Raw genomic sequence first — 21,011 nt, 5'->3', positions numbered from 1 at the left:
CTGCCCGCTAGACCAGCAGCACTCACACCCTAATGATGGCAATCAAAAATGTCTCCTAATATTGCCAATGCACCCAAGGGGCAAGTGACCTGTGCTGAGAACCACTAACCTACAGCCAGCACATAATTAGGGATAAATTTCAACTATTTGGGTTCTGCAAATTTTGCACTCTTTGGAGACGATTTCAGGGGAAAAAAAAAAAAAAAAAGCTTATTTTTGGCCTCCAGGACATCTGCGAAGTAAAGGAACTAGGTTAAACGTTGGTGTCCATTCACTGCTTAAGAAAATCTTGACTACTCCGTAAGAAAATTCACAATTCCCTCATATCATCTAGCATCCAGTGTGTATTCAAATTCCCTTCAGCTGTCACAAGAATACCTTTCACAGCAGTTTTTGTTTTTTTTAATGCTAACAGGCAAGCTTGCTTATTTATGTTTTAAAGATTTTTTTTATTTATGATAGAGAGATAGTAAGAGAGGGAAGCATGGAAGGGTGGGAGAGGGACAAGCAGGCTCCCAGCCCATCAGGGAGCCTGATGCGGGGTATAACCAGAGCCGAAGGCAAATGCTTAACCGACTGAGCCACCCAGGCACCCTCTTTGGCCTTTTTTAGTTTCGAACACTAGTCAACAAACTGTGGCCCATGGGCCCAATCTGGCCCACTACCTTTCTTTGTAAATATGCTTTTGCCGGAACACAGCACGCTCTTTCATTTACATATATGGTTGCTTTCGTGCTACAATAGCAGAGGTGAGTAGTTACAACAGAAACTGTATGGCCCATGAAGGCTAAAATATTGACTCCCGGGGTGCCTGGGTGCCTCAGTGGGTTAAAGCCTCTGCCTTCAGCTCAGGTCACGATCCCAGGGTCCTGGGATTGAGTCCCACATCGGGCTCTCTGCTCAGCGGGGAGCCTGCTTCCCTTCCTCTCTCTCTGCCTGCCTCTCTGCCCACTTGTGATCTCTGTCAAATAAATAAATAAAATCTAGAAAAAAAAATTGACTCCCTAGCCCATGACAGAAAAAAAGCTTACTGATCTCTGACCTAGAACGCTCCTCTTGCCTTTGTTTTTAATACAACACTAACAGTTCAAAGAGTCCAGAACATTTGCTCACAGAAACTCTTTTTTTAGATTGATCTGATTAATATACATTTATTGAAACTGAACATACTATATTTTAAAATATAAAATCCTTGTGAAATTATCAGTGCTCCACAGGGCAGCGTTAAACAACTCTTTATGTGTCCAAACTATAAACACAATAGAAAGGCAAACAGTAAATTGGAAAAATAATTACAATTCCAAGATCTTATCTCTTTTCATACTTTATTTTTCAGGAATGAGGAAAAAAAAGCATGTCCTGTCTGACATCTGGTAGAGAGTTTTAATGACAAATGGAGGCCTTAACTGATCAAGTCCTTGTATCATTTAAACAGAGAAACCAGTAGGAAAAGCAGGGGTCTCCTTCTTCAAAAAATCGTAACATATAATTTCAAACACATGCCCCTGAGTGTACAGAAATTGAGATATATACACAAGACTGTCAGCACCCTGAGTGTAGGGCTGGGTCCCTAGCATGCCTGATACACAGAAAGTAGTCAATGAAGGTCCACGGAATAAAGAAATGAGTAGCATTCCTTTACACATCTGGGAAGGGTAGGTTGTCATGAAAATATTCACACCCATGTATTAGACTAGTCGATACATTTTTTTTTTTTTTAGCATAAGAAGCATGCACATCACACTAAATGTCTGGCCTGTTACTGTTTTGCTAGGAGCTCACATGTGTTCATCTGAAGTAGCATTCAGTTAGCTCTGAACACAGAGAGCCAGAAAGCGTCTGGCCTTCCCTTCCAGTGAACCGAGGCCAAACTCTAATGAATAGTACCTTCTCCCCTTACTCTTTGGACACAGTGTGTCTATCCCACTGACCACCTAAGACATCATAAGTGAAACATAAATCATAATGAAAGAAAGCTCTGCTAACTGGTTTTATCAGCTCAATAATAATGAGGCCACACACGGTGTAATTCCTCCCCACTTCTCTGAGATGTCATTTAGCCTATATAAAAAACCCTTTGGACCTCCCTAAGCCACAGTATATATTTTAACAGTAATCTTTAGGAATAGAAGTTAATAGCCATCAACTCTGGCACAGCTCACATAAATGGCCCTGAAGAGTGAGCTGTTGATCACAAATAAAGCTGAAGATTTAAACAGTTCCTGGTTGATGCTTGAGCAAAGGATCGCTTTCCTGGTTCCCAAGGCAGAATATGGCCTTTGCATGGTTGAGGAAGGCATTCAGGCCCTGGCCTTTGAGCACGATCCCAGCACTGCTGCCTACCAGTTTGTACTCCTTGTGTTTTCTGAAAACAACGTGTTAGACAGATTAACAAAAGATCTCCACCTGGACTATGTTACTTTCTATAATCTCTTACATGCCAAATACAAGAGGGTTAATTCCATTTAACCCAATCCATAGCTTCTAAGACATTGATGTCTTATGAAAGTATAGTTTTTTCCCTTCTTCATGGGAGAAATGTGCCTGCCTATTCTAATTTGTGATTATATGGTAAATAAACTGACACAATTTTGTAAAGTTACTGGTATCTAGTAGCATTTTTAGGACTAAAAAAAAACCACACAGCAAAATTAATAGTCTAGTTTGGTATTCGTCATTCACTGGAAGATTTTTCTCCCCTACCCAAACTGTTTAAAAGCAAAAAAGGGAAAATGGCCCATTTATGCAGAAATATGCAACTTATTTTTGACAATATACTATAGCAATATAAAGTGTTAAAAGTAGCAACTTACTTGTATACCAAAAGGGTGATCACAGTGACAAATATGGCTAAGCAGCCCACGGAGACCAGGGCACCATTTGCCATTCTTGAAGGGGAAGCTGGGTCTTAAAACAGAAGCAAGACAGTATTAGTGACATCCTCCGCCTAAGGGACATGCTACTTGTAATGCAATTAAATAAATGAGGAAGGGAGCTATCTGAAGATATATGGCTCCCTCTGGGTTTTCAGTAATCTTTTCCATTAAATAATACATAGTCTTTGGGTCAGCTTATCTTCCATTTAGAGAATGAGTTAGCATGTCTGGAACACTGTGTTAAGGGCTCAGAGAGAGATGTCATGTCCTGGAGACACCTGCTCAGGTCTCAGCTGACCCCGAAGCACCCACACGGTGAAGGGCTCCATGACCCTCCCCACTGCTCCTCTGGCCCCATCTCCCACTACCTACCTTCCAGCTATGCTAAAGATCCTGGAGTGGCCTATCCTTCCCCTGCTCTTTCAAATCTCCATGCCCTCTGCCAGGAACGTCCTTCCCCTGGGCTCATTTCAAGCATTCACCCCTGTGGGGTGATTTCCGGACATTCATGAGGGCTGAGGGCTCTGGGTCAGGACACCGGCCTGTGTCACTCCTCTACTTGCCTCTCTTCCTTTGCCTCGATCACACTGTGTGGCAATTACTGCTTTATACACATGCTTCTTTCCTTCTCCCAAACTGTGGGATTGTGTCTTCTCTGGATTCCTAGAAAGCAGCAAATTAACTCATCTTGTCCCTACTGTCAAAGAGGAACTGGAGTTGATCTTTTTTTCTCCATCCTTTCCACCACTGTGCAGTTCCAGCCACCAGCCTCCGCCCCGCCCCCCTCCAAAAGGACATCTTGTCTACCTGCTTCCACTCTCACCTTCCCGTGATCTTTGCTTCCCTTGGTAGTTCAAATGATCTTTAAAGGCATCTATCAGAGCATGCTTCAAACCTGCTGGAGGCTCCTTATACACAGAATAAAACTCAAGCCCTACCCGTGGTCTACAACCATCTAAATGGACTGCTCATTCCTCAAAGTCAGGCTTCAGTTCAGAGGAGGCTTTTCACAAGCAGAGGATGCTGGGTAGGCAGGACTGTCACTGACCTCCCCAATCTGGAGAGCCAACCTCTGTCCCCTCTCTCCCCCATGCTTGTCACTCTCCATGCCGGGACATGCTTCACAATGTCATCTTATGTGTGATCTCTTTCAGCCCACAAAAGCAGGGCTCACAAAATCCCACAAAAGCCTTCTTCCTCTTGTTCCCCACTCTGTCTGGAACTGTGTATCTCAGGCCTACAGCTCTGCTGGGCACGGAGTAGATGCTCAATGAATATTTGTTTAAAGAATTGCAGGTGCTTCATGAACATTCATGGAATCAATGAGTAAAAGTCATTCCTCCTAAAAGTCTATTGGTTTGCTTTTGATCAAAGATCTGTTTCTGAAATTCTGATTTTGAAGCCCAAGCCATCAAATTACAATCCCCCCTGGATTGAAAGCTCTCTTTCTGAGCTTCCTTTATTTGGATTTTGAAAATGGCTCAGGTCACCTAAAGTTCTCACTCACTGCAAGAAGAAGGAAAGGAAAGCCAACATCTAAACATCTAATCTGGTAAGAGAGCAGTGGTTTGCCAGCTCCTAGGAGGCTTCGTAGAATAGGGTATGACCCTGAAAGGCTGTTCTAAGAACTCCCCACAGCTGCCCAAGAGTAACCCCAGCAGCTCCTGGAGGTGACAGCTCGAAGACCAGCACTCGCTCACTCCCACTGGGTCCCAGCCCTCCAACCTGCCTCCTTCCTCCCCACCCTCCCAGCTCCCCACCGGGGGTCCCAGCATAAGCAGCCTTGGCGGAAGCAGGGCACCTTTGTCTCCTGGTTTTATTTTTAAATCAGTGCCTTAGATCTCACCAACGATAAGCCCTCATACACATCACTCTATGTATGGTTACTTAAGCTTTTCTTTCAATGAGGTTAAAGCTGCCTTTTATACAGTTAATGAGTAAATCTCTGTTTCAGTACATTTTACCTTATAAGACAGGCTCCAAATCCAAAGGAGCTGTGAGTTAGTCATGAGGGCGTATAGGACAATACTCAAATCAAGCAGCAACAGTAAGTGTTGTCATGTGTGCACAATTTAATCTCGTTCCCATTTCAGCCCAAAGTGTTTCTTCTAAAACAGTGTCTTACAACAAAGTCAACTGTAAGTGAAATTCAGCGAGGGTCACCAGGTGGAGTCCTAATCTGGTGACTGGGAAAACTGGAAGCCACCAGTAAATGACAATTTCTCAGTGAAGTTCCTTAGCCCACTTTGCCAGCATTTCCCCTCCCCAAGCACCAGCAGGGGAAAGAGTAGATTTTCTCGTGAACACTGGCAAGGCAAGCTGGTTTGTTACTGTTTCAGGATAATGACTGGTAGACTTCGAGAAGGGAAAGAGAGGACACATGGCAAGTTAGAAAGGAGCCAGCAGTCCACCGGCTTTTCTCATATCTCTGCTTGGCTTCATGTTTTTGCCTAGGTGGATTCTTACGGCAATAGGGTACCAGTCTCCCCATTTTATAATTTAATTGGAGAACACTGTTATTTTTTGATGTTAGGCTTCATAATTTTCCCTTGACATATAAATCTCTTTGAGCACGCAGTGATCATATCCCATTATTACTGGTCCATGATCACAGCTGATTTTTTTCATCAAAAGACTTAGCTTTGGTCATTTCACTGGGTCTCTCTCTCTCATCCCTTCCCTAAGTAGATTTGCTGTGGGACTTTCATGCCAGTTGTCAAATCCACATTAACGACAGTTCAGTGATTTTTTCAGTGAAATAAAATTAAACACTGATAGCGAAGCCTTGAAGGGCTTTAGCATCGGACACACAGTACCTGTGATATGAAATGTTCGTACAACCATAAAACAACACTTACCTCTTGCAGAGAAAGAGACAAGGGTGCTCGTGAGGGCCAGACTTGTATGATCACTGAGGGTCAGGTTCATACAGTATGGCCCAGATCCACTGAACGCTCTTCTCACAGTCAGCAAGCAAGTGTCATCTGTGTCCACATCTACAGGGTCACAGACTGTGTAGTAGGTGATCTGGCAGGTAGGGTCAGAAACTACGGTACAGACCTCCGTGGGCATTCTGAGGGGACAGACGGCACCAGGGGAGGGAGATATAATATCAGTTTAAAAGGGACAATCATAATCATTACCTGTCCATAAAATTGACTAGAATTTGATTTGAATTCCACTAGAATTAATTTGGATCCTTATTATATGATTCTTGGATACGATATGAGAATATCAAACCATTTGATGTCAAATTGTCACATATAATTTACTCCTAAACAAGTATGAGCTACTATTTCCCCTGTATCCTCAGTAAGGTTTGGCTCTGGGGGTGGAGGAGGAAGAAATTATGACCGCCCCCTGTCCAAAGGCAAGGGGCTGTTGGAAACTGTGTGAAGCCCAAGTCATTCCTCCCTAGAATGCCTGCAGGTGTGGTCCGCTGAGGTGTCGGGCAAGGATACCATTAAATGCCAGAGCTGGCCCACCTGGGTCCCCACAGAGGTCGAACAGTGACAGCAACAGTGACGGTTGAGTCAAGATTTACTACGTGCAAGACACAAAGCTGTAGATGTGTGACATGGCCTTGATTATTCCTCTCATAGGAAGATGAGGAAAGTAAAATAAGCCTAGTGTAGCGGGCGACAAACCAGCTCGGTGAGGGGGAGACAACTGGGAGACTAACACGAGCCGTCAGGGGTGGAGCTGGGACTTGAATAAGTGAGGCTGGACGACCACAAGGCAACGTGGCCTCGCATTACCATCATCAGCACTGTTTCCCTTGTGGGTGGACCTCCTGGACGGAGAGACCTTGCTCCGACGCTTAATCTGGTGAGGCATGGCGTGCACGGAGGACACCTGCTCTTCTCAGCTGGCCTCGTTCCTCCATCAGCTTTTCCTCAATTTTCTGTCATCGTCACCCCTCACCTCTCCCTAAGATGGAGAGCTTCTTAGCTATCCCTTTTTATCAAACGAGGCGACATTTTTATACCATCTCATTCCCTTCATTAATTTATATATTTACATACATACATTTTAATTACTTAATTTATCCATTACACATATATTTGTGAATGCTTTAGCTTGCTCAGTTAATTAATGTTGTATTTATTGACTTATATTTAGTCTATTAACTTCTATTAGTCTATTATATAGTTCTAACCAAACCATAGGAGGTCAAATTATATAATGAATCAGAAAAAGCTTTGTAGGGGCGCCAGGTGGCTTAGCTGGTAAGTGTCTGCCTTGGCTCAGGTCATGATCCCAGAGTCCTGGGATTGCACTGGACTCCCTGCTGGGTGGGGAGTCAGCTCCTCCCTCTCCCTCTGCCTGCCTTGTGCTTGCTCTTTCTCAGGCTCACGGTCTCTCTCTAAAATAAAATCTTTTTAAAAAGACTAAAATATAAACCTATATAAATATTAAAAAAAGAAAAAGCTTTGTAAAGTTTAGAGATACAGGATTATTGGGCACTGCTATTAATTCATGCTAAGACATGGAGGTTCCACACTGGCTTCCCACCATTTGGAGGGGCCTCAAGGAGCCTAAGATCTGGGCTCCAAGACAGATCACAGCCTGTGAACCATGCTCTGTGGGTACCCACCATCTATGGGGCAAGTCCTGTAATCACCGTGTGCCTCAGTGGAACCATCTGTAAGATGAGGAGACTCAGGATTGGGTAAGGATTCAATAAGAGAACTGATGTAAAATGTTAAGAACATAGTAAGTGTTCAATCAATAATTTACTCTTCAATTTCATCAGCAATTTAAAGGTAATGAGCATTGCCCAATCTAGCAAAACGAGTGCTTCTGAGCCCCTCCCAGGGCCCTTCCTGGTTGTGGCTGACAGATGAGCTGGGAATCTAGATCAGCTTCCAAGAGGAGCTGGTGCGACGGCCTCTGCTCAGGCCTTGGCCTGATCCTCTGACTGAGATATACTCACATCCCTTGACAGGTCACAACAAAATCCATCAGCGACTTGTCAGGCTGTGGCACGGGCATCACAACGTCTGTCATCTGGATGATGTTGACCTCCAGAACTCCATCTAACAAAACACCCACCCAGAAAAACACATCAAAATACAGCAAAAACCAGACCGAATTATTCCTTCACAAATCAGAAAGCCACACAAAACAGAGACACGGCATTCTTGCACTGATCTGGGAGTCTAGCCCGCAGTGTGGATACGTGTCTATGCAGCATGTTCAAAGTGAAACCGAATTGCTCCTCATTCCAACCTGGCCCTTGGTTTCTGGAGCCTGTGAATGTGTTAGAAGGCTGCACTCCTTCCGGGCAGGAATTTCAGAGAAAGGTAACCCCCGGGGAAGACGCAGGCCTCGGGCTCCGGCCCAGCTGGCTTCCCTCAGCCCCAGGGTGCAGAGTTGGGGATTTACCCCCATCTCCAGAACTGGGGTGCCTTGGCTGGGCTTCGGCCCCCACCTGTCTTCTCTGTGGGGGTGCCTGTGGGCAGTGCCCACAATACACAGCCATCTGTGGTAGCCCCGCTCATCCCTGCTCCTTACACAGTAGGCGGGAGGCTTTGTGAAATCAGAGAGAGGAAGGAAGTGGCAGTTGTGGGAACTTGCTACTGGCCTTTCTTCAAAGGCAAGTTCCTTCAGATTTCTAGAATGCGCAGGGTGGGTGATGTAGGTCTGGAGCAGACTCATTAGTAGGTGGGCCTCACACTGGGCTCGTTTCCACCAGAATGTCTAAGGAAGGCTGGCGTAGGCCAGTCGGAATCTAGAAACTGGTGACGTCCTGGCTTTGTGCCCACGTGGCATCACCTTGAACAGAGAGTGAGGGCCCCTGCTCCCAACCCTCCAGAGTCAAGAGGGTGAGAGGGTGGCCCGGGGTAGATCCCAACATCCTGCCCCTGCTGCTCTTACCTATAATCGTGATGGTGGCTTTGAAGTAACCGTATCTGTTAATATGGCAGGTTTCCTCAGGAGTTGCCCTCAGCTCTGGGGGGCGGCCACCCGCTGATGCTGGAAAGTTGGATTAATAAGATTTTAGATGAGTTGTTGAGAATGTAAAAGATTTACATAATAGATAATAACCCCGAATCTAAACAGGTACTTGATAACCAACAATCTAAACCTCTACCTGCCCTTTAGAAAAACATCAAGAGTTTTGAACTATTAAATTACTGCAGAAATTTGAAGTGAATATGAATGATTCACAGAGATGTGAGAACTAGCAGGCATTATAATTGTTAAATTATGTAAGTGAACACAATCCTGTATCTTCTTTAAACATGGGAATCAAATGAATGGTAGAAGCCATATTAAAATGTATGATAAAACAATCATGACGAAATCAAGCAGGTTGTGACAGATAAAATCGTATGTTGGGGCGTCTGGGCGGCTCAGTCGGTTAAGCGTCTGCCTTTGGCTCAGGTCATCATCCCTGGAGTCCTAGGGTCAAGCCCCTCATCTGCTTGTGCTCTCTCTCTCTCACGCTCTCTCTCAAATAAAATCTTTAAAAAAATAAAATAGACTAACGTTAAATAAACTAACATTAAACCTTTACCATTTAGGAATTTTTAGACAGTTCTAGATATTACAGGAATCTACAATTAATTTTGAATTTTACACCTGGTCTCCTTATTTGTAAAGAAAACCATTGATACTTATAGAAAAAGAAATTCTCCTACAGAAATATCAGAATGAAGCTATATGATTAAGTTGTTCAGTGCAGTTATATTTGTAACTGGAATTAGGATTAATTTAATCAACCATCAATAGATAATGGTTAAATAAATTATACATTTATACATACAACATTACTTATATTCTAAGTTTATACATACTATGAAATACTATGTAGCCATTTAATAATGTGAATTAAATTTTATGCACTGACAAGGGAAAGATGTCCATGATATTTGCTAAGTGAAGAAAAACAAATTATAGAACCACATGGATAGCATGAGCCCATTTCCTCAAAAAGCAAAACAACACCTATGTATAGTTATAAGATATGTTTGTAAAGGCAGAAATAGATCAGAAAAGAAACGCTTCCAGCTGTTACTAAGGTTTAACTCTTGGGAGGAGAATGTGAGTAGGGACTTTCACTTTTATTCTAGGCTTCTCTCTCTATTGCTAGAATTTTTATTAAGGAACATGCATTAATTTTGTAATTTAAAACATTTCAAAAAATAATGAATCAACATCAGTAATAACTTAGTGTCTTGATTAGATATTCCAGATTTAATGAGATCTCCTTTTATTAATAACATACTGTTACAACAATTTATTATTTATAACAGGTTTTGGTAAAAACAAGTGCAGCAAGTCTGGACATCAGGTTGGACTATTTACTCTGGGCTTGGTGATGGCGCCCTCTTGTGACCAGTGGGAGGATGGCAGTATATTACCATCCCCTTCAAATTGGGGTGCTGAGTACTCATGGCACAGTGGGGTGGGAGGGGGCATTAGGTGGAAGCTAACACTTTCCAAAGTAGACTCTTAGGAACTTTTAAAATGGCCTCATATACTATTAGTACATATACTATATAGTACATATACTATTAGTAGAGAATGGGATTTAATTTATTATGCCTTATATCTAGAACAATCTTAATGTCTGGAGTCTTTACTCTCAAGGTATATTCTTTCTTGGGCCATTTGGAAACCACTTCCAAGTACAGCTGTGTTTTTATGGGACACTAGATGGATGTGGGCAGGGAAGGGAGGAGAATGGAAGTAGGGAGAAATGTGGGAGGAGGAAGAAAGACAGTGGGGATGGCCTGAATGTTTATGAAGGGCGAGATGTATTCTCATAATGAGAAAAAATGGGAGAGAATCAGAGACATGATGGGGGACACCTGGGTGGCTCAGTCAGTCAAGCATCTGCTTTCAGCTCAAGTCAAGATCCCAGGGTCCTGGGATCGAGTCCAGCATCGAGCTCCTTGCTCAGCGGGGAGCCTGATTCTCCCTCTGCCTGCTGCTCCCCTGCTTGTGCTCTCTCCCTCCCAAATAAATAAAATCTTAAAAAAAAAAAGAAATGTCTATGGTGAGTGCTGTGAAGTGTGTAAACCTGGCGATTCACAGACTTGTGCCCCTGGGGATAAAAATATATTATATGTTTATTTAAAAAAAAAATGTGAGGGGCCAGACAGGGAAAGCATTTGTACACATAACAAGGACCAGTACAAATTAGAAAGGTCAAAGAATGGCACTTAAGTCATGAAATTCTACTTGCAAAGTGGAATTTAAACATACTCTCCTTTCTTCCATATTCTAACAGCTTAAAATGGTGATAATGTGGCTAAAGAATGACACGTACAGAATTGAATCACAGCAGACTCAGCACACGGTTCTTTAAGCTAGGGATCTAATTATGTAACCTGTATTATTAGATTAAAAAAAAAATAGCTGTTAAGGAACCCCCCCTCAAAGATCACCTGGAAAACACTTACATAAAGGAGAGGTGGGTTTTGGAGGTTTGGGTGAAGGTGAAGGACAAGGTCCAGGCACTGCAGCTTGCACAGTGAGGTTAAGGCTGAAGGTTCCATTGAGCACATACGTGTGATTCAAAGTTGGGTTGTTGGAAACAAACAGACCAGTGTTATCCCCGAAGTTCCACTTGTAGTTTATGGCCGACTCATTGAGGAAGTGACTAGGGTCGTGAATCAGGACACTGAACATAATGGGGAGGTCCCTGAGGAAGGTTTCATCAGATAAATTTCGATCATTCTTCTGGTACATAGTCACAAATACAGGAACGTGATCTAAAAGATATACCCCAAAATAGAAAGAACACACAATTGCTTGATTTTAAGTAGATGACTTCGATAATGCTTTTAGGTTCAAAAAATTAAAATGAAGGGTGCCTGGGTGTCTCAGTTGTTAAACATTTGCCTTCAACTCAGGTCATGATCGCGGGGTCCTGGGATCCAGCCCTGCTTCAGGTTCCCTGCTCAGGGGGAAGTCTGCTTCTTCCCTCCTACTCCCCCTGCTTGTGTTCCCTCTCTCACTGGCTCTCTGTCAAATAAATAAATAAAATCTTAAAAAAAAAAAAAAAAACAGAAACTAAAACTAAAATGAGAGATAATTTAGCATTATTTCCCCTCTTCCTATGCAAGTTTGCTAGGGTTTTTCCAAGTTATTCTGGAAACACAGATGGAGTAAAATATATTTAAATATATAAGCGAGGGAAGGAACCCATACAGATTGTAACCTAGCCCAGAACACTTAGCTCTAACTCTTACTTAATCCACTAACATCACCAGAATGAAATGCCTCACCACCAGTTAACTTCAAGTTCACACCACTCACTCACCTGTTACCACGTACACGTCTTTCACTTTTGCAATGGGGACATATACGTGGTGGTGTCTTCTATAAACAATTACTTCCATGAGTTGGGGGCCAAGTGTCACATTGGCTGTGTTTATAGAAACTCTTGCTGAACCCCGTCCTAACTTCTGCAAATACTGACCTTTGAGAGGATGGAAATTTTTAGTTATTGGCCACATTACATGATTATTATAGGAAGTTGTTGTTTCTTTATGACTAATGACTGCCACTTAGAGAATGCTCTTGGAAAAGGAAAAACAGGATGAGGATGTAGGTCCTGGCTGCTTCAGAAAGGGAGATGGTGCTCATTTTATATAAAACCTTATAACATAAACCCACTGTTCCATAAATATAATTGTATATAGTTGGTTAAAATGGAAAGAGAAGTTTAGTGGGAAAATACTGTTTAGTCCTTAGTTTACAAATAAAAAATGTTTATAAGTAAGACATCTGGCACTTGAAATACATGTGTTTCCCGGAGAATACCCATTCAATGCAATAGTGAGGTGTCTAAGGGAGCTAAAAAAATTTATCCAATATTGTTGTAACAATATTACTATTTCAGCTGTATCAAGCAGTTTCTTTTTTAGGGGACTAGACTCCTCCATTTTCTAATAGAATTTGTATATAATAAAACAAAGTAAGTGGTGAAAAAAGAGGTAGGGTACGGTAGACATAAAAAGTAATGTAGTGGTTCTATAAACACATTTCTAGGACATTCTTGACTCACTCTTTCTCTTTCTCCAGCCCTAACCTAAATCTGATTGCCACCAGCTAGTTAGTAAAAATGATTCCTATCCCTCAGGGCCCAGGGATTTTTCTAATGCTATTGAGGCACCCAACACAGATGTGCGACTGAACAACAGGGATGCCAAGACGGATGCTTGTGGGGGTGTTTAAAGACCATGTTTAACACACGGTCAAAGATATCAGAAAAATACACTAATCTCAGGGATATGTGATTTGGAATCCCCTTTACCTGGAGCCGCAGAGGCAGTTCTTTTGCAGGTTGTAGGGGAAAGAGGTGTCTCGCAGGGGGCTAGTCACACATGAGGAAAATGTTAGTCCTGGCATGGGGAGACCACAGAAGCAAGTGTTAGTTGAAGGACAGTATCAGTTAACGTCAGATAAGGAAATTCAAAACAGTTGTGTTAGAAAAACAGCAATTTCTGGGCTAAAAACTGGTTTTAATAGATATCTTAACTAAAAAGAGGGGTAACGAGAGACCAGAGTGCTAGGGAGCATACGTGACTCCACGCAGATGGTCTGGTCAAAGAAATCGTGACATTTGGGGAGTTGACTGGGCCATGAAGGCACGGAAACAAAGTCAGCCTTCAACCCCAATTTAACTAGATGGGCATAATATTTGATATATATTTTGTACTTTGTTAAGCTGATGTGTATTGCTAATGTGTTGTTCTGATTTATAAATGAGTTAACTGGACAAAGAAACTTTCTCTAATTCATGAAAAAAGACAAAACATTTAGAAGTTTGGAGCCTGCATGGTTGGTGGCAGTTTTCAAACTGTCAGAGCCAGATGGCACCTGGTGACATATTTAAGAACTTAGCAACTTTGCTCATCATACCCTAAATTTGCTCCTCCTAAAAATAATCACTTCACCAATAATAAAACAAGAGTGGATACCATTTGTGGTTAAAAAAAAAAAAAAAGAGTGTAAGCTTTGTCAAAGAAGAACAGGGGTTAGATTATGTTATTTCTACACAATGGAATATTATGCAGTCATTAAAATAATGTACATAAGGAATTTTAATGATACGATCAAGCACTCATGATAACAAGATTGTGTATACATTCTAGTCTTAATCAAGGAATACTAGCAAAAAAAAATACCATTGTGTTAACAGTGATAATCTCTGGTATCAATTACAGATGATTTATTTTTCATTTGTACTCTTCCTGCATTTTCCAAATTTCCTACAAAGAGTGTAAGTTTCTTTCTTAAAAAATCTTTTGATAATAAAAAATTAAAAAATAATCAAATGCCCATCAGTGTGCCATTCGAACAAATATTCCTATTTTTTGTATTACTGTCTTAGACAGAAAGAAACTGTTTTCTTTTAAGAAAGAAAAATGAATTATTTTTTTTCCCTTCTTCTAATTCCTTGGTGTTCTGAAGATTTGCCAAAGCTAAACAAGATTTTCATTTTTATCCCTCATGCTCCACCCCAGCTAAGGAAAGTTCACAGAGTAACTGTTGTTAAACTCTTAAGTGTTAGCATTCTTGCTTATAGAATAAGAAAAGCGGAAAAAAATGTTAAAACTTGAAGGGCAGGTAAAGAAGCAGCTAAGGGGGTTTTGTAAAAAGTCCAACCAAGTGTGTGAAAGACATAGACGAAATTGCATCTCCTCCATCCAGGGTGGTGAGGGAAAGGCTTCCCATCAGGGAAAACGTGGTGATGGTGTTGGCTGTGGTCATTTCCCCAAGCGCCTTCCTCGGTCCAGTTGTAAACGTACAGGTCAGGAGATGGATCAGTGTCTAAACAGAGAAAGAAACAAAGCAGACTTATCATCTGGGCTCAGAATGCCCAATGCCCATCACTGAATGAAACAGCTTTTCATATTTTCATAAAGATAAACATAGTTGGACAACTAAAACACTAATTTTGAGAATTCATCTAGTGGTGTGTATTTATGACCTGTCTGTTTTCTGCCTATAGGCTGTATTTCAGTAAAATTTCACATAAAGCAATTATTCAGAAAGAGCCAATCTAGATATACTAGAATATATTTGTTTTTAATACTGTACCTCACACCATAACTGTACTCAAACCAAAATGAGGGATGCTTTATCTTTTTATGTTGATACTGCTATCTGTAGTTTTTGTTTTTGTTTTTGTTGTAACCCTGAGTCATTTGGCATCAAACAACTCTCAACTCCTAGAGATTTTGGCACACTCCTAAAAATAAGGACATTAACCTACATAACCACAATATCATTACCACTCTTCCTATAGTCTGATCAAGGGTCATATACTGTATTTGACTATTTTGTCTCTTCAAACAATTTGGAAAAAAAGATAGAAGTAAATATGGCAAAATGTTAAAATTGTTGAGTCTAGGTAGGAGGTTTTGGTATACTCAGTGTACCCTGATTTCAACTTTTTTGTATGTATGACAATTTCTTTTTTTTTTTTTTAAGATTTTTAAATTTATTTGACAGACAGATCACAAGTAGGCAGAGAGGCAGGCAGAGAGAGAGAGGAGGAGGAGGCAGGCTCCCTGCTGAGCAGAGAGCCCGATGTGAGGCTCAATCCCAGGACCCTGGGATCATGACCCGAGCCGAAGGCAGAGGCTTCAACCACTGAGCCACCCAGGCGCCCCAACAATTTCTTTTTAAGTTATCTCTACACCCAACGTGGGGCTCAAACTCACAACCCCAAGATCGAGAGCTGCACGCTCTCCTGACTGAGCCAGCCAGGCACTCCAACATATTTCTTTTCTTTTTTTTTTTTTTAAGATTTTATTTATTTATTTGACAGAGAGAGTCCAACATATTTCATTGTAAACAAGTCATGACCAATATCTTTTCATCTAGACCAGTTCCCTCACCCTCTTGGTTTTTTTATGTCACTGACATTTTTGAAGAATCTTTTTATTTATCAATATATTAGAGCCATTTTTTTTTTATTCTTAAATTGTCCCAAATAGCCAGAAGGAGTCCCTGCAAGCTGGCTTCTGTGTCCTTGTGATGCGTCTCTGTTAGTCCGTGAGTATTTACTTACTTGGGCACACTAAGATGTGCCAGACTCACCTGGTACCTTCCCTGCCCTAGACCTGCAATCAGTGTTTAACTCAAAGGTCCCTGATTCCTTTTTGTGGTGACAGGTATCACATATAAATTTTCCTGAGACACAGGGATTCCTTCATATAAAAATGCTCAGAGGGCTAAAATAACGTTTGAAACATTCATAAGAATTAGCATTTTTAGAAAGAGAAAAATTACTACAAATTTTAGACACTTGACACTTTAAAAATATCAAACCCTTTTTATATAGGATCTAATGTTTTCCTAATAGAACTATGATAAATTAATAAGGAATGAACACAGTTTAATAGAAGTTCTAAGTCATAAAATCAGATCGTAAGTGTATTTAAGTCTTGTCACTGATTGAAGAATCTCAGTTATTAGCTCCGAGTTTTGGGGAATGTGCAGTTCTCGAGACAATTTCCTTTGATGCATCTGTGTTCCTTTGTGCTCTTTAACATGTACAAAGAGCTTACCTGCCTTAAGGGCAAAGCGAAACTACAACATACGCATCTTAGCATTTGCACCAGCCACAAAACACTGGGTTAAGCAATAATTGTAAACAGAAATCAGTCTGATCAGCAAATGTTTGACGGATCTGCTATTCTTCGAATATCCAGAAGAATTTCAAGTAACCAAACCCAAATCGGAGAATCAACAAGGTATTCTCTGGATAATCAACTAGACCCTAAGAAAAAGCCGAGCATGACGACGTCCCTCTTGAAGAGAAGTTCCAAGTGGCAGAAAGCCACGTTTGCTCAAGTGGGTTTGGCTAATGTTGATACAGGAACTGGATGGAGCAACATGTTCCTGTCATCCAATTTGAGGAGGGGGTGACATGGGGTGATAGCAAAGCACCTGTGAGTGTTTAGGTTTATGAGATGGGTCTCCAGTAGTTAGGAAAACTAGCCTATTCCTGTGGTATGGGTAACATTCCTTACCATTTCTGCAGTTCTTCTCATAAACTATGTTGCCACTGACATCTTCCTTCTGGCATCTGGGGAACACCAGGTCTACCACAAACGTGATCGTTGAGCCCACAAGTGCTGGTGAGTCACTGGTCAGAATCGCCTGCACGTGGCCTCCTAGCACATAGAAAAGTGCAGTTTAGTGATCAAGCATGTTTTTCCTTTCATTGACAAATAAAGTAGAGTTGAATCCACCAATAAGGACCAGAGCATCCCAATGGCTCTCTTTTTTTTTTTTTTTAAATGAACACTATGCCCAGCGTGGGGCTTGAACTCATTATCCAGAGATCAAGAGTCACATGCTCTACTGACAGCCCTCCCATCCTTATGCCTCTTAGCAATAAATTATTTTCTGGATTCCTAACTTTTGCTTTCAGAGTACATTCTACAAGGAGGGGGGAGAAAAGGAGGTCAGACCAATTAAAGAAGTCTTTGACCATAGAAAGAACATTTATTTAAGATAAAAAAGAAATCTGCTCAACTGGATTGAAGAAACAAGTTTTAAAGGTTTGTATTTTTTAGACTCAAAACCGATGACTAAAGGACTCACCCTTTCATGCAAATGGGAAGATACTTTCTGATAAACCACACTTCTGATATGGTCAAAACTGCTTTGAGTGTCTCAGCTCTTCTGAAGAGGACCATTCCCATATTATGTAAAGAGGGTCAGGGCGAAATCTGTTTGCTATCCAAAATCTTCCAAGAACTACGAACTTGTCAATTTCTAAGTGGATTAAAGTTGAGTGTGTGTGACTTAGAAAGTGACAATGTTGAGATAAAAAAGATTGCCAGATCCAGGTGCCTCCCACTGGTAACTAGAGTACAGTCATTAGAAGCAATGTAAGCCATGTGATCTCCAAGTCTACAATGTAAGAGACTAAGTCAAATAGGAAATGACAGTTGTTTATCTTGAATATGTGATTTACCTTTCCAGGAGTTTTTCCACCTTGGGTCTTCCTTCTTCCATACTGGGTAGAGTTTTTCATTCCATTCATTCTCATCTGATGACCAACCAGTTAGTTGGCTGTGCTCCCTCGTATAATCAGAAGTTCTTTCATTGCTCAGCACATCATGAAATCCTAGATCAGTATTTGAAAAGCAAATAATTTTGCTTACTCCTTTCCTCATTTAGTATTTAACAGTACCTAAGTAGTCAAAGCAACTTCTCATTTCATAAGTTTGGAAAATCGTACTTAATATTTCCAGTAAGTCAAACAAATAGGTTTTTATTTGAATGTCTCCTGAAAATAGTTTAAATACAACTATTCAACTATTCAGACCCTCTTTATGTACTTTATTTTTTTTTTAAGATTTTATTTATTTGACAGACAGACATCACAAGTAGGCAGAGAGGCAGGCAGAGAGAGGGAAGCAGGCTTCCTGCGGAGCAGAGCGCCAGATGTGGGGCTCACTCCCAGGACTCTAAGATCACAACCTGAGCCAAAGGCGGAGAGGCTTAATCCACTGAGCCACCCGGGCGCCCTCTTTATGTACTTTAAATAGTCAAGGAGGGGCACCTGGGTGGCACAGGTGGTTAAGCATCTGACACTTGGCTCTGCTCAGGTCCTAATCTCCGAGTCATGAGATGGAGCCCCATGTTGGCTCTGCGCTCAGTGCAGTCTGCCTAAGACTGTCTCTCCCTTTCCCTCTGCCTCCCCCTCCCCCATGCTTTTTAAAAAAATAATTTACTTATTTGACACAGAGAGAGAGAGCACCCAAGCACAAGCAGGGGAACAGCAGGCAGAGGCAGAGGGCGAAGACAACTCCCCAAGGAGCCGGGAGCCTGACACGGGACTTGATCCCAGGACCCCAGGATCATGACCTGAGCCGAAGGCAGACGCTTTTATTGACTGAGTCACCCAGACATCCCGTAAATAAACATTTTAAAAAATTAAATGAGTCAAGGAAAATTTCTGAAAGTTGTTTAATTTCTCAATACATATTCTCTGATTATTTGAAGCTGATATGCTAGAATTAGGAAAACACTGATGCCAATGATATTCAGATCAGTTTTGGCATCTTTTCCCATTCTTACCTGTTCTCTTGGCTAAAAGAATGTCAGGCTCAAGAATGCCTCCAGGTTTCCAAGAGATGCAAACCAGTACTGGAAAGCCCACTGTTGAACAATCTAACTTTTTTACGGCCCAGTATATGTTCTGAATTGGTGAATGTCCCATATGTACTATGTAATTTACAGTGGTTTTTAAAATATTATGTTAAGAGCTGGTTGGTAATGTTTTGAGACCTCTACGTTCCTGCTGATTTTCTATTTGTTATTTCAATTACTGAGAGAGGAATGTTGAAATCTTCAATTATTTGCCAAACGGATTTGCCAATTTGCCAATTTCTTCTTACAGTTCTGTCAGTTAATGTATTTTGAAACTGTTTGGAATTGCCAAGTTCTTCTTCATTAATTGATACTCTTGCCAGTAGGAATTGACTTTTATCTTTATTAATAGTCCTTGTTCTTAGGTATACTTTGATAGTAATGTTTAGTGGTTAACAGGTACATCTTTTTATTTTTAATGGATATATTTTTTTATATTTGAAGTGTGTTTCTTATAGACAGTATATTGGTTTTTTTTTTAATGTAGTCTAACAATCTCTACCTTTCATTCAGAGTGTTTAGGTAATTTATATTTACTGTATTTATTAATACTGGGGGATATAAGTCTACCATCTTGTTATTTTTCTATCTGTCCTATTTGTTCTTTATTCCTTTTTCTTCTTTTCCTGTACTTTTTGGGGTTATTTCTGGAGTCTATATTAGCACCACTTCTGGCTTATTAGCTGTATCTTTTTGTTTTGTGTGGTTGCTCCAGGGTTTATAAAATTCTAGTTCTTCTGAAATTCTTTCTAATCTCAAGTTGATGTCTTTTTACTTTGCCTGACAACTCCAGTGGTCACATGGTCTCTCCTCTCTTTGAGGATTGTACAGACTGGCTGGCTGCCTACGTAACGTTTCCAGGCTGCACTCCTACTCCTTTTTACCCTTGTCGCAGAGCTTCTACTATAACTGCTCAAAATTCCAACAGCTGACTTTCCTAGATTTCCTTACAGTATGGGCAGAAGCAGCTGATTAGAACCTGGCCAGTCAGAACTGAAAGGAAGTCTTCTGAGGGCTTCTGTGAAGTTTTCCTATCATCTGTCTATCCATATATACACACATACACACACGTATATAACAAACTCCATTTTGTTCACATCAGAAGTGATTTTGGGGACAGTAGTGACGTGAAGCTCAGAGCTGGGACAGCCATACTTAACCATGAGGGCACAAATCTGAAGAGGCAAGCCAACACACTAAGGAGGTCAGAATGGATGGAAGAGAAGAAAGAGTTCTCAATGTTGTTGAGTTCTTGCTCTAGCTTTTCCTGCCTCTGGACTGGTTAAGGTAAAATGTGTCTTGCTCAACCTATTTGAGTATTGTTACAGCCAAGAAGTCAATTTCTAGAACCCACAGCTAATCCCTAACCGTATATTATGATAAACTGTCCTCTCATGTGGTCTTGTGTCGTCTGAACCCATAGAGCCAGAAATACGGTCTTCTCCTGAATACTGGAGGACTACCACAAGGTGTGGCATTTGGCAGGTGCTCAGAGAAGCCATTTTGAATGGATACCACCAACCTCTATCTTCTATTTATCCTTTTTGGTAGAAGGAGGCAAAAACCTGTTGTTTCCTTCTTATAAGGGAGACAGATGGAATGGGAAAGAATATTGAAATGAATATTGAACAATGTAGAGGTCTTACGAAGGGTGAATGTTACAAGACTTGGTTTCTTGATTTTGTTGCTAAACAGGCTGTGTTGACCTCAGATCATGTTTTCTCTGGGCCTCCAAATCAGACAAAAATCAAGTAAGACAAAAACCAAATGTCTTACGATTCTGTAAGATTATTTTTATTTTTATCTTTTTTTTTTAATTTTATTTTTCATAAACATATAATATCTTTTTATCCCCAGGGGTACAGGTCTGTGAATCGCCAGGTTTACACACTTCACAGCACTCACCATAGCACATACCCTCCCCAATGTCCATAATCCCACCCCCCCCACACCCCCCCCATTAACCCTCAGTTTGTTTTGTGAGATTAAGAGTCACTT

At 41.1% G+C, this 21,011-nt stretch overlaps 1 protein-coding gene across 2 annotated transcripts in view; it reads right to left on the bottom strand.

Annotated features, from left to right (window-relative positions):
• Positions 1–1,308: 1,308 nt before the first annotated feature.
• Positions 1,309–21,011, bottom strand: part of LOC111147314 (glycoprotein nmb) — a 22,850-nt gene continuing 3,147 nt past the window's right edge. Inside the window, exons 2-11 of one of the 2 annotated variants that reach the window (XM_022503297.1) lie at positions 17,833–17,985; positions 16,880–17,023; positions 14,505–14,669; positions 12,154–12,312; positions 11,291–11,602; positions 8,757–8,855; positions 7,813–7,915; positions 5,735–5,949; positions 2,814–2,907; positions 1,309–2,365 (exon numbers count right to left, since the gene is read on the bottom strand). In XM_022503297.1, coding sequence (XP_022359005.1) covers positions 2,212–2,365; positions 2,814–2,907; positions 5,735–5,949; positions 7,813–7,915; positions 8,757–8,855; positions 11,291–11,602; positions 12,154–12,312; positions 14,505–14,669; positions 16,880–17,023; positions 17,833–17,985 — 1,598 coding nt within the window. In that variant the 3' untranslated portion in view covers positions 1,309–2,211. Of the gene's footprint in view, positions 2,366–2,813; positions 2,908–5,734; positions 5,950–7,812; positions 7,916–8,756; positions 8,856–11,275; positions 11,603–12,153; positions 12,313–14,504; positions 14,670–16,879; positions 17,024–17,832; positions 17,986–21,011 lie in introns of both variants that reach the window. The other variant, XM_022503299.1, reaches the window with a different exon arrangement.

The sequence above is a fragment of the Enhydra lutris genome, unplaced genomic scaffold (assembly GCF_002288905.1).
Source record: "Enhydra lutris kenyoni isolate GAN:26980312 unplaced genomic scaffold, ASM228890v2 scaffoldscaffold16, whole genome shotgun sequence".
Classification (NCBI taxonomy): Eukaryota; Metazoa; Chordata; class Mammalia; order Carnivora; family Mustelidae; genus Enhydra; species Enhydra lutris.
This window is presented reverse-complemented; position numbering and strand designations above follow the sequence as displayed.